Source organism: Pempheris klunzingeri, chromosome 20 (assembly GCF_042242105.1).
Source record: "Pempheris klunzingeri isolate RE-2024b chromosome 20, fPemKlu1.hap1, whole genome shotgun sequence".
Lineage (NCBI taxonomy): Eukaryota > Metazoa > Chordata > Actinopteri > Acropomatiformes > Pempheridae > Pempheris > Pempheris klunzingeri.
In genome coordinates, this window is record NC_092031.1 from 6022143 (window position 1) to 6036657 (window position 14515).

Here is a 14515-nt window from a genome sequence, read left to right on the forward strand (position 1 = left end):
GAGACGCATGTGTGATGTTATGATGAAATACAGTGCAGTCAGAAAGTATTTGGACGGTGACACATTTCTGTTGTGTTCGTTCCACACCAGAATATTGGACTTGAAATGTGAAAATGAGAATTTGGTTAAAGCCCCAAAAGTCTTTCTCATGCATCCTCACCCACTTTAAGTGGACAGAAAGTAATTGGACGGGTTGACATATACAGCAAACTGAAATAAAATAACCGTTATTAAAACAGTATTAACTGATTTTTATTTATTTATTTACTGGACATTTGGGGACAGGGAAACCTTGACATGCGGTATTATCACCTTGTGAAGTTATAGGTGACAAACCTCCCTCCTCCACCAGATGGAGCCATGTGGGACTCTTGATCTAGCCACTAATCAGGTGAAGGCTCAGGTGTTGCTGCTGTGCTGCTCTCCTGCTTTCTCCTCACCACTTCATGAACCTGTAACTTACTTTGATTCCAATGTTTTACCTTTGATGTGTTTAGTTGTTACGTTAAGGTCGTGGGAACTGTTTGTTATATATCATTTTTGCTCCGCGTTTAGGTTGAAGAAGCTGTTGTCGATTATTGCAGAAAGCATGACAAGAGAGATGTTTTAATAGTGGAGAGCTAAGTAAACGCCTTGCAGGTGGTGTACTGGGAGTTTTTTTAGAGATTTTTTACTAAAAACAGCTGGTTTATGAAAACAGGGTTGATGACAGGGGTGAGATTAAATTAAAACAGTTGTGAAACCAAAAGTGTGCTTATAGACTCTAAAATGCTAGAAATTTGTGGAACTATCGAATGATTTTTTTCATGCAGGACTGTTTTTGTGTGTTGTTTTGTTTGTGCGTCTGTCTCAGTCTAACACTCACTTGCCAATCCGTCTGGGTGGAGCCTGACTCGGTTGATCTGGGCTGATTGGCTGAATGCGGCTACTTGTTCCAGCTGCTGAGTGGCATTTGGGCGACAAGCTGGCGAACATGGTGGAGGGGGCGCAGCCACGTTTCAGCAGACGACGCAGGGACAGAGCCATTCGAGACTTGGACACATTTCCACCTACAGGGCCTCCAGCCACTGGGTTCCCCTCACGTACTCCTTCATCGGCCTCCACTCGCCGTTCTGAGGCAGAGTTGCTGTCCAAGGCCACGCTGATAGGGGACGGACAAGCTGTGGTGTGGGCCAGGAAAGGCAGAGAGGGCGAGGCGTTGGCAGAGGGGAAGTCAGTGATGCCAGAGTAGACAGCGAGGTGGGGGACAGGCGTAGTGAAGCGGCACAGCTGTGAGGTCAAAGGCCAGCAGACACAAGTCAGAGGGCACCGCCAGAGGGTTTCACTCAAAAAATAAGAAGAAAAATCAGCAGATGGCTCCTTCCATACATATACATACACAATCAAACTAAACAGAAGACATCACAACCATAATATATCACAAAGAGTTTTGTAATTGAGTGGCAAATACTGGCTCCAACATGCTTCAAGTTTTTATAAATAGAAACACAATTCCCCAAAGCATGCTCAAGTTCTGTTCAACTAACAGTCCAAAAGAGAAATATTCATTACACTACACAGCATGAGGAAAGTCCAGAGGAACGGAGGACGTGACAAAGTACATGAAAACAGTGAATGAATGACAACTCAAGACAAACAGAAGAACATGAGGTTGTTCGTGGGTGTTTTATTAGGTTATGACTGATGACAAAGAAAACATACAAGTACAGAACACTGTATGAGTGACGATGGACAGTACAACATGTATTATGAGAAACAGCACGACAGACAAACAGCTACAACTTTTATGGGCTGAAATACAACAGATGGCAACAGATGGCCCAACATGACCCTTTGTCTTGTGCCTGTTGTCAGTTCTCAACATGGCTCGTGTGTGGACATGTGCATAGCATTTTTTTGAGTTGAGTGAACTAACTTTGTAAAATAGTCTCAAATTATCCCACTACTTTCAATATTGCACTTTTTCCACTATTTTCTTTGCAATTGCTTGCACTTTCTGTAGCACTAACAAACACACCAACATGACAGTGGTCTGCAGGGTAGGTTCTTTATAGAGATTCTAGATTTTTTGTGGCATTATCAAGCTGAAACAATCACCAACTAAGAGCTCTTTTCCACAGAATGTCACACCGGAAATAGATATTTATGATTCTTTGACGTTAGTATGGACATATACTGCATGTCTGGGTTTATTTTAATACGATAAAGTAGCTCAGTTTTTTGACATACATTGACATATCATCAAGTTGATATGACAGACGTATTAGCAAACAGTTGCTTTTTTTGTACATCTAACAGATACAAAGCAACGTTATTGATTTGGCGTTGAGTTTCTGTATCTATCAATCTGGTGAAGTCCTATATTCACTATCTTTTAGCTCTGTTTTTGGTCTCCTCCAACTCCTGAGAGAAATATTTGTTTCTTCTGTCTGCCTGTTGTTTGGTGTAGTGGACACACACAGCGTGGCTGCTCTGGAGCTGCTGCACTGCTGTCAGCCACACTCAAACTAACTAAACTATATTGAGTTTGCCTTTGATAATAGCCATCAAATGAAAGCCTGAAAGGGGCCACAGAAACACTACATGGATTTCATTTTGAAACTAATACAGGAATTTATTGAGCTAAAAAAATATATATTTTTAAATCTGTTACTACAGATTACTACTGTAGTGAATGTTATAACGTTGCTGGTATGAACACAGTTTCACTGCTTATTTTTGCTGTGCACCATGCGTGTGCAATGTGCCGAATCTCTAGATCTGGGCTTTGTGGCTGCTCTAACCTGTCAACATGGGCACCGAAGTAATGATGTGATCCACACGTGCTGCTCAGGTGGGCGAACTGGGGAACTGCAGTGAGGTTATAATTCTCTATGATGATCACTACGAGGGACCCCTTCCATATGAAACAGTCATTTGATCCATTGTTATTATAAAAAATACTATTACTATTATAGCAGCTTTAAACTTGAACTAAAATTGCATTCAAATGTAAACATTATCAGACTACAAAAATAAACTCTGGATAAACTGGAACTCTTTTTCAATGCTTCCGCTAAATTATTTAATGATAATTTGATAAAATAATAATAATAATGTAATGATAATTATAAGATCTAATCCTGCCTGATTAGTAGGAAAACTCCTACGTCACTGAACATCACGTGTGTGTGTCTGTTCAGCTCCTACTAGTGCGACGAGACGGTGGTTTAGCAGTGGTAGTAGCAGCAGCAGCAGTGGGAGGAGGAGGCGCCTCCTTGCCCTGCTTGCTGAGTTTGCTCATGACCTGCGTGATGTCAACGGGGCCAGTGGCGGCCATCTTGGCCCTCTGTTCCTGCTCCTGCTGCCGGAGAATGATGGGGCTGACACTGGGCCGCCTGTTCCTTGCATTCTGCTCCAACTGCGTGTCACTGGGGCAGCACAAAAAAGACAGAGTGTATGGAGGAGAGAAGTAGGAGGGAGAAACCTAAAACTTTTTCCAGTGTCAACCTTTGCAGCGAAGAGTCAATGCTTTCTTTTCCTCATGTGTACTGTAAGTTCTGTATCTTTTCTCAGTTAAATCAGTAGATAAAAGCTCAACATCGTCTGAAAAATGCCGTTAAAAGACTGAGAATTAAAACCTGTCTCTTACCTGAATTTGTGCTCGTCAGGACAGATGGCCTTCTTCTGCGTGTCCTTAAACACTGGAGATTTCATGTAGCGACCATATGAGTCCTTTAAGATATACAATGACAGTGAGTACAAGCTTGAAGGAAATATAACACCACTGTTATCTTGTGTTTACACCCACCTACTGGTGTTTTTACTGACCTTCTTCATGAGCATGTAGATGTGAGTTTGGGCTGCGTCCAGCACGTATCTGTGTGGGTGTCTCAGGCCTTTCACCGTGACTTCCATTGTCTTTCCGTCGATGTTGATCCACCGAGGGGCACCACGTGCCAGGAATGCCCTGCGATCACGAAAGTGGAAGAAACAGACAAAACGCGAAAAACTACCATCAGTGATGGCATGCCACTATGTATATTTACTCAAGTACTGAACTTAAGTACAAAGTTGAGGTACTTTAACTTGATCTGAACAGCTTATAAAATATAATGTCTTGTTATAGGTTCAATCAATTCAACATTATATATAATTTGAGCTGAAATGATATTAGTTGATTGATAGGAAATTTATTGAAAAACTATTTTGGTAATTGTTTACATAATTTTTCATGCAAAAAATGCCAAAGTTTTAATGGTTCCAGCTTCTCAAAAGTAAGGATTTTCTGCTTTTCTTTATAATTATTTAAATATTTATTGTTTATTTGTTAAAAAGGAAATCCTCACATTAGAGAAACTGCACCCTGAGAATGTTTGCCTACTATTGCTTACCTACTTACTTATCAAAACAGTCCCTATCAACATTCATTAGAGAAGACTACACAGGGAATAACTTGAGACATTACTTGTAAATCTCCTCCGCTTTCTCCCTCATCATCGCAGCATCGCCCCACCTCAGGTCTTCACATCCCTCCCAGAATGCCAAGTTCTCACCTAAGATGGTTCAGAACAGAATCGAAAATATTAGAAAACAAACACAATTACCACACTATTCTTAGCTCCTTCTAACGGCTCAAAGATGAATTAACCGTGCGACCAAAAGTGAATCTACTGTGCAGCAAGTTCGTGACGATAACACTTCTGTTATTAGTGCTGTTCAGCTTGTTTTTCTTTTCTTCTCTATTATCTAATTAAAATAACCACCATCGTACCGCTGAATTCTTTCTTCAGGAAGAGTCTGAAATCATCCCGTCCTCTAGGGTCTGAGAGCAGCTCTCCAAAGCTGAGCGTCCACCTCTCCACGCGCATTTTAGTCGGTATTTCCACACTGTTACACACACAGAGGAAGACATTCACCCAATTAAACAAAATGAACACGTTCCTCTAGATTACACTCCAACATTCAGGTGAATCTTAATAAATGCAACATAAATCATGCATCCTCCTCAGCTGACTCACTTGGGCATGTTCAGGGTCCAGTACGTGATATCGTCAGTGAGCCAGGGGTTGCTGGGAAGACACTTGGCGAGGAAAGGGTCGTGGTTGTTATAAGTGGTGCAGTACTTCACCAATCTGCAAGAACAGGGGACAAGAACTTTTAAGATTACAGACAATGATGCGGCCAAAGAGAATGCTGTCCTGCATATTATTTTTAAAAATAGCATCACATTACATCAATACACTCAGGTGTGTACCAGGAGTGAGTCACACCACTCAATGTCAGCCAAAGTGATCATTGGATTCCTGAACAACCAAGCTGCTGTAAATCGGTGAGCAGAGCAGCTTATCTGTTTGGCCAGATGTTAAAATATGTTACCTTCCCCGTGATGTTTATGTTTCAGATTTGATTCGACTGTCTCTTTGCTAAATAGCAGGATATCTTTAAAATGTGGCGATAGTTTTAATGAGGTTTAGCTGAAAGTTCACGCATGGCTCAAGGGATAAGTGATATTTTTGAGAGAGTCAGTCCAGGATTGTTTGACACTCTCTTCACTTTTTCAGGATGAAAAATATTCAGCGTACATGACGAGCTAGTGAGGAAGGTCCGCTCCATGTTTGCACTGGGAGTGGACAGTCTGGAGGCAGTGGCACAGAGGAGGATGATGGCCGAGATCAAAGCCACCCTGGATCACCCCTCTCAGACTGTACATCAGCAGTGGAGACCACACACTATGCCACTCTTAGGTATGCACTGTAAGTGCAAAAATAGCATGATAAGAAGTCACTGAACCATCTATCTGTATCTATATCACATTTTCTCATCAAATCTCATCCATGCATGACGTTCACCTCCCCTACAATTGCAGGCCAGCCAGTTGAGATACGGCGAAACATGTGTATGCCATTTTGAGACACACACTGTGCGATGCAACTAATCTAATGCGACTAGTTTGTCATAAATATAAGCAGAGCAGGAACATAATGGAATAGCTTACGCGCCAATGGATACAGATGACTTCACTCTGGGTCTCATGATGGACTGCTGGGTAAAGATCATCTACAGGAGGCAGAGAAGAAATTACAGCTTTAAAATGTCAGGAAAATAGACCTGTCTGTATGGATCAGCGCTAATGGTCAACACAACTGTTGGTTTTGAATGAAACGGGGCGAAAGGAAAGTAAAATCACACTCACGATTCTTTCATAGAAGTCAGGTGTTACTGTCTGTGGAAGAAATAGATGTTAAATGTTACATTACAGATTATATGTCATATTAGAATAAATCAAATACATTTATAAATCTACAAATCTACATCTTTAGAAATAAAGAGGGATATTGTGTCCTGGGCATTTGGTTGTTTATGTATCTTTGTGAGGACCATTTGAGGAGATTTACACCTTGAGAGTGAGGACATTTTGGATAATTCTTCCTTTCTTGAAGGACTGTTTGAGGGCTAACACTTAGTTTTAAGGTTAAAAGAGTACTCCACCAAAGCAGCATTGCTCTCCTATAATTCTGGCAGATTCAGAAGTAGAACAAAAGTACCAACATCAGAGATATTTTCTTTTTTATTCAATGTATTCATCTTCCTTGTCAAGGGAAGGAGGAAAGTTGTAATTGGTGGAGTTCCCCTCTAAAGTTGAAACTAAGTTTAAGTCCAGGTTAGATTAAGGGTTAAGTATGTAGTTGTGATTGTGTGTGTGTGTGTGTGTGTGTGCGTGTGTGTGTGAGTGTGTGTGTGTATATGTGTGGGCAGCTGTAACCAGTTTAAAAGTCTGTAGAAAAAAGTCTGTAGGAAAATGCCTGCAGAAGAGAAGAGAAGAGAAGAGAAGAGAAGAGTTTTAGTAAAAGTAATATGATTTAAAACAGCAGACAGGGAAGTGAAAGGGAAGATAAGCAGCCTTTACTGCAGCTGGATCCTATGTATTAATACAGCCTCTTAGCTACTATAAGCTGATTGACAGGAATTATGTTCATACAGGTCAAGCAGACACTCACCTGTTACCTCGGCTGTGTTAGGATCTGCTCGCCGTTCCAGTCCATAGTCCATAACACTCACAGTCCCTGGCTACACACACACACACACACAAATATACACACACACCAACAAAAAAAAGTGTTTACAAAAGGACTAATTATTTAAAGCAGATGGCTGTTTATGATGCTAATCGTAGGCTTCTAATGTGTCACACTTTTCCTGACCATCTGATACAACAAGAGGCTGTGATGCTGTGAATTCTCTGTTTGACGTTACAAACACAACTTGGAGAAATTTCTTTGTTTACAGCAGAGGCTTTAAATATTTATTGACTTGAAACCACATTTACCAGTATGCAGGACACGTCTGTCTCTGGATTATAATATTATCTTAGACAGGAAGCTGACTATGTGACTGTCTAGTGTGACTGTGTAACATACATCCTGATTTTTATGCAATTTGAATGCAGACACCCTTTGTATATATTTTATGCTGCCCTGAGCAAAAGAGGGTGCTTTTGTAATAAACAAAAGTTACATAAAAGTGTCCATAACTAATAATGCATGTGAAGAAAAATTGTCAACATTTTCAGTGGAAGAAAAAATGAAGTACTTCAAAGCACATTTCTGTAATTTCTTGTTACAGATGGGTTAAAGTTGAACATTTCGGGAAAGAAACTTGAACACTTTCGATGCTATGATGAGACAGTTTCTTAGCTCTGTACGTTTAGTACACAGAACAAGCCACAAGGCCACTAGCCTAGCTTAGCTTAGCATAAAGACTGAGAGCAAGGGGAAACGGCCATCCTTGTTGTCTGCAAAGTTAAAGAATACACCTGTCAGCACGTTGAAGCTCAGAAATTTAATCCATACACACACAACTCAACACAGGAGAGGGAGGATGGTTCCCTGCTGACCCCCTGTTCCTCCTGCTTTATAAGCATTGTGCATGAACCGGTTTTAAAGGGAGATTATGTAACTTTTAAAAGAAGAAATAACACAATCTTTCACTTGCAATGAAATGTATTAAAAAGAATCCTTGTTCAGTTTAATAAACTCAGGGGTTTTGCTGCTACGGCCTTAATTGGTCTGGTGTGACCACCTAGCTTATCGTGGCTAATGGTAATTTAAATATTATCATTACATTTACATATTATTATCATTATATATTATAACATTAACATGTTGCTGTATAATTGATTTCTCTGAAAACAACTTTATTTAGGAATGTGTAACATATTTACACAATATGGCGTGGAATAAAAGATTATGTAATAAAGCAGGACCTGCATTAATCTTTGATATTTGCTTTGGAGGCACATATTCCCAAACAAATTTGTACTTAATCAAATTGCATAAACCAAATGACCCACGGCGAACATGGGTCTTTTAGGGACCCTGGAGGTCTGGGGAGCCGTTTCACACTGAGCCTGATCAGTAATTCAGCCTCACGAAAAAAAGGGTGAAACTCAAGACTCACAATGTCGCAAGCAGAAGGTGCAAACCACTGCACCACATCTCCTACGCAGTGTGAAATATTAATCAGTCGTGCCCTTTTCCTCTGACTGGACATGTAATGGTAATGAGGCATCATGGGTAGAGATAATTAGATACCCTGGGAAGTATAGAGGTGGAGTGCAATTTATTTTCAGACTGCAGACTGATATGACTGCTGGCAATCCACTGATAACTACATGAAGCTGTGTGTGTGTGTCTGTGTGTGTGTGTGTGTGTGTGTGTGTGTGTGTGTGTGTGTGTGTGTGTGTGTGTGTGTGTGTGTATTCTCACCGGAGGTCTGTGAACCACCCAGTAGGCTCTCTCCTGGCACTCAAACACCACACGGTCCGGTTTCTTCCTCTCCTTTGCGGCCCTAAAAATCCCCCACAAACACACAGAATCATAACGCCGTCTTGGTCTTATATTTAAGTGAGGTCTTTGAGCATTCTCACACACCTACCTGTACTGTTCTTTAGCTTGCATCACTATGAAATCCCATTTATGATTCATCCACTTGTGAAGACGGTTGTACTGCTCCTGAGGACATAAAATAACACCTCAGTAAATGTCAGCAAACAAATTTTCTCTTGGGTCTCTCTGTCTCGTTCTCACCTGTTCATGCAGCTCCAGGATTCCCTTCTTACGTATGTTTCTTTTCGCCAGGTAGATTGCTTCAATGATGAAACAGAAAGGAGTGTTAAGAAAGTACTGGTAACAAAAACAGGAGATAAAGTATGTACAGCTCCAGTCACGCTCACCATAATCAGTATCCTCAACGGCCCACTGCTGTGCGGGCCAGAAATACGGTGTCTGGAGAGGATAAAACACATGTGAGTTGGATGTGGCTGTTACAGAGCAGAACCAATATTTAGGTTAATTCATCATGCTCACGAAACCAAAACCAGACCAAATGAGGTTAGTGAGAAAAAACAAGCATTTTTATTCTATCTAATGGTGAAATGTTTATACAGGCAGAGCAGTTCTGCAGAAATTTGCAAACATTAAGTTTAACAACCTCATGACTCTATGGCTGAATGAATAAGTGTTCCGCAAATATTAACCTTTTAAGTCATTTATCAAGATAAACGGCCAAACACTGGCTGGTTCCAGCTTCTCAAAAGTGTCTCTTTTTCTGTTTTATAACATCATAAAGTATCTTTAGGACACCACTTTATGCTTTGGGGAGTTGAGATGGGCATTTTTCAGAATTTCTTATACATTTTCTAAATTTAATCAAAAGAACTATTGACAGATAGATGAATAATGAAAATAATCCTCAGTTTCAACATTAATTATCTCAGTTTAAGTTACTATGTGCTTAAGCAAAGAAAGGTTAAGTTAAGAGGCGGCCTGTGGAGTTTTCTTTTTAACAAACAAAAGCAAAACGTGTTGCGTGTATCCTTGCAGTCTAACAAAAATGTGGAAACTCACTGTGGAATTTCCTTCCTCATAACACCATTTTAGTTACCAGCACAAACTGTTGTTTAACTGTTGTGCATCCTCTTGCAAATGCACAGCATGGACCCACTCAGAAAACTCCACAGGGCACCTTTGCAGTTCCCATATTATGGAAAATGCACTTTTTAATGCCTTTTGAGCATAAATATGTGTTCCCTCTCTGTTCCCTGTCCTTTTCCTCTGTTTCTATAGTTCTTCATCTTTCAGTAAATGTGAAAACACACCGTTTAGATTTGGTTCCCGTTATGATGTCATAAGGGGATCCGTTAATGGTGCGACCTCCTCCACCCCCTCAGCTGACTGATGGTCCCGCCCACTGAAAACCTGCTGAATAAACCTCTCTGTTCGCTGTTCTTCCTTCCCTAATGTCAGTTCCCAGTAACACGAAGATGTCAAAGGCGAAATTGTTTCTGTTCCTCTAAAATGGAGGGTTCAGACTGAGGCTGAAAACAGCTGCTGCAGCCATGTCTGAGAAATAACGTGTTTTTTGAACATGAAACCATGTAAACCTGCTCTAGTAGGACTGCCAAATTTAAGTACTGAACTTAAAAAAGAGAATAATATGGGACCTTTAAAGTTAAATCAGTCAATCAGTCTTTATCTATATAGCACTAATTCATAACAAATGCTATCTCAAGCATTTTCCATAAAGGTCTAGACCAAACTCTTTAATTAAAAGACAGACCCAACGATTCCAGAATTCAAGATTAAGGGTAAAAAGTCGAAGCTTCCTATGAGTCCTGTCGAAAGTGCTAAAACTTTATATTTACATCAGCCTGGTTAGACATAATTTTTCAGAAGATGGCCAAAATCTCAGAGGGAAGGTAAGTTTTGAAATGTGGCACGTTTACCTGGAAGCGATAGAGGGATGCATCTGGTTTGATCACTAAACGTTTGTGGTCCTGTAGAGGGTAGATGTATCCTAACGCCACCAGCGTAGAGCCGAAACTCTTCGCCTCTGAAGAGGAAACAGACAGGAATTTAAGAGCCTCCGTGGCATTTCTGGTGATATTCACTTCAAAGGAGGGTCACGACCAACTCTAATGACTTGAAAGGACTCACATAAGACCTCATGATAACATCATAAAAACAGGATTTCTGACAAACACCCTCTTCTCTCACCTTGTGCGTCTATTTGGAATCTGTCCACTAACCACGCAATTATGTCTTCACCTGAGGACAAAAGATGGAAGTCAGAGGTAATTTAATATGAAGCATCAAGAACATTGAGGAGTCAGTGCTGTGGTTTGCGTGTCGATGGGCAGGTGGGTGACCGGCTGTGCTGACAGCCCGTGAGCCCCCACAGCTAATGTGGGGAGACAGACAGCGGGAGAGAGAAGAGGGGGAGGAAGAGAGGGTCTGTGGAGGGAGCACAGCAGTGAACAAGGAGGAAAGGAAAAGAGGAAAAAGGGAAGAAGAGAAGAAGCAGTTTGCATGTTGGCATAGTTTTATTCATTCAGCTGTTTTCGAATCTCTCAGATGACGTAGAAGTCTAGGTTGCCGCTCTTCTTTTTCTTCCTCCTCCTCCTTCTCCTCCTCGCTGTCTGATCTCTCTTGTTTCTCCGTCTCTGTTTCTTGCTGTTTTCCTCTCGCCTGCTCAATCATCATCCTCCTCCTTCACCTCCTACTTTTTCCCTCTCCCTGACTCCAAGACTGTGGGGGTTGTCATGGAGATTAAATCTGTAGCTCTCCAGTTTGAGCCCAGAGCTCTGGTATCCTCCAGTGGCACAATCACTCATCCAGCTGCTGAATAACATCGAGTGTGTACTACTGTATATGTGCATTCATCAGTGTGTGTGTGTGTGTGTGTGTGTGTGTGTGTGTGTGTGTGTCGTCTTTACCAGTGAGAGCGTGCGGTATTGTTGTGATAACCAGTCTCTGAGGCTGCGACTTCACTCCTGTTTTGGGGTCCTGCATCTCCAGTATCACCTTCTCTGCCTGCAAAGGAATATTATGGGGGGTGAGACTAGGTTGCCATGCCAACAGATTGCTTTGACAACAGGTTGTAGGAGCAGGAAAACAGGGCTGCACATACTGTAATTTCTGGATTAGAAAAGGGTTGGATGGATTTGTTGGTTAAATCTGCACCAAAATAACTGGACATGATGGTGCCACCGTGCACAACATCCCTTTGGACCCCTTTTCTGGTTAATGGAAGATTTACAAAAATGGCATCAAATTGCTGCTCATAGATTTGAAAACTCTGAGGGAAAATTGTCCCCCCTGAGATATTAAGGCTCACTAACAAACCTCGTAATGAATACTTCCTATAAGACAAACGCTGGGTGATTTAGTGGCCGCGACTAGCCGACTCTCACAGCGCCACTCTTCCGCCCAAAAAAGATGCATGAGAATTAGATCTGAACCTTAACGCTGCATTCAAACATGTCGAGAGGTGAGATGAGAGGTTTGTTTCCTGACCTGAGCTCATGGCTTTTGTTTGGTCGTGTGGGAGGTTTTGCGGTGAGTCACTGCCCTCTAAACAGTTTTTTTCAGTAATCTGATCCCACAGCTCCCACAGCTCAGGTGTGCTCTTTCAAGAAATCATGCAGTGCATTAACTCAGTTTGTGTGTGTGTGTGTGTGTGTGTGTGTGTGTGTGTGTGTGTGTGTGTGTGTGTGTGTGTGTGTGTGTGTGTGTGTGTGTGTGTGTGTGAGAGAGAGAGAGACAGAGAGAGTGGCTGACTCCCGGGCCTGTTTGAAGTGGCTTTGTGCTTTGAAGTCGTCCTGGAGAGGCTATAAGCCCCAGGCAGAGCCGGACCAAAGTGGGCTTTCATGGACCAAAAGTTCTCCTGGAAATTAGCTCTCTGGGAGCATTCCCCTGGAGAGCAGGACATCCTGAGTGCTGGATCAAGAGACTCTGAAAATATTTTGCTAATGAAAGACCTTTTTGTCTTAACTATTTCCTGCACAATTTCTCTAATGCCAAATATTATTTCATTATGAATATCCAGCCCCTGGAGCGAGTGAATTTGAAATGGTGGATGGCGAGTCGAGCCCCACTCTGGCCACAGGACCAGGCTGCTGTTTTCCAATACACGGTGCCTGGATTAAGTTCTTCCCAGCGCCTGGTTGGTGTAGATGGAAGCACTGATACTGATCCAGGCTTAGTGCTTATTAAACTGAATGACCTTATCACTGTGAAAAGGTTGCAAGAAAACACGGTCTAACATTTAATGTGACAGACAGAAGCACACTGAAAGCAACATGGCATTTGTTGTTTGTTGTCTTGTCATGCTGTTAACCTACATGTATTTCTGAAAACTTATAAAATGGTATTTTTTACTCTAAAATTCAGATTTGCACTCATAATTAAAGCATGGTATATTTATCTGCTTTTGTTGTTGTTGTTGTTGTTGTTGTTGTTTTGCATTTGCATGCTTTGTTGCCTCACAAAAATGTCTAACCTGCACTAAAAGCATCAGGAAAACCAGGATTAGTCTGAGAACCTGTAGATAACGCATATAGTTTTAGAGGCTAACGCAGTTTCTAGGAGCAAACATTAACACAGACAGTGTTTATGAGGGTACAGCAGACCACTCCAGCCCAAGCATTGCGTTAGAGCATTCAAACCGAATAAGTGACCTATCTATAGGTGCGTCCGCAGGTATAGTCTCCAAGCCTGAGCAGGGCTGTGAAAACCATCCCTGATATAAAAGCAGAGCCTACCTTCTTGAGACAAGCCATCCGTGGTCGATACCTCTGTCCATGATCCCGGATTGCGTTTCTGATGGTCATTGTTTTTAATGATTTTCCGTCTCTCAGACACACACACACACACACACACAGTGATACTGCCGCCTGTGAGCCCTGTGTCGTGTGGGGATGCTGGAGGGGAAGTGCAGTGATAGATACTGATGCTGTCTTCACGTGTTCCCACTGAGCTCCTAGTCGGGAGGTAGGAAATCACAAACATGCTGTTACTTTCCCATTTTCCGCATTCACGTAGGCCTGATAATTAAATTAGCTTTAAGGCAGTATGTGATAGAATCCAACCATGCGAATCCACAATATGAATTACTTTCATCAAACTATAGAGAAAACTCAGAAAGAATAAAACTTTAAATAGCACTTTTTTCCATCAAATACCAACGACTATTCCGTGATTATCACCTCATCAATACTACAAAAACCTCAGAAAAGGCCGACTCATAGAATCTTGATCTAAATTTCCCATTTTATTACTCTTTTTAAAGTGCGTTCAAATGTAGTTGTCATATTTCCAACAATCCCTGAAGGTAACATATAATATGTTATGCAATTACTAAAGTGAACCAGCAGGGGGGGACATGGCACCGCCGGTTAGCTAAATCTGCTATTCCGATTTATTTTACAAACTTAGCTCAAATATATTACATTATTTTGTTAGATATAAACCCCACAGAGTGTTTAAGTTTACTTAAACCGAGCGCTTTGGTTGTAAACGGTCGTTAAGACCGTTAAAACTGACGGTTGCTTAAGCTAACTGACATTCTTCTACATGAACCTCTAAAGTTGTGTTTCTATGTGTCAAGGCAAACGTGGCTACAGGCAAAATGTGATGTTTGCGAGAGCCAACTAGACATAAACAAGTAAGTGTGGAGTGAGTTAAGGTTGGTGGTA

General features: G+C 41.4%; 1 protein-coding gene across 1 annotated transcript; it reads right to left on the reverse strand.

Moving 5' to 3' along the window:
• Positions 1 to 3068: 3068 nt before the first annotated feature.
• Positions 3069 to 13651, reverse strand: LOC139219372 (regulator of G-protein signaling 9-like). The gene is made up of 17 exons (XM_070851197.1): positions 13583 to 13651; positions 11756 to 11852; positions 11065 to 11087; positions 10766 to 10903; positions 9215 to 9266; positions 9069 to 9127; positions 8917 to 8993; positions 8748 to 8829; positions 6988 to 7050; positions 6176 to 6205; positions 5978 to 6039; positions 5001 to 5114; positions 4754 to 4869; positions 4448 to 4535; positions 3811 to 3949; positions 3632 to 3714; positions 3069 to 3410 (listed from the first exon to the last, which is right to left on the reverse strand). Exons 1-17 carry the CDS (start codon positions 13649 to 13651, stop codon positions 3179 to 3181), a joined length of 1524 nt encoding a protein of 507 aa, XP_070707298.1. The 3' UTR covers positions 3069 to 3178.
• Positions 13652 to 14515: the final 864 nt, after the last annotated feature.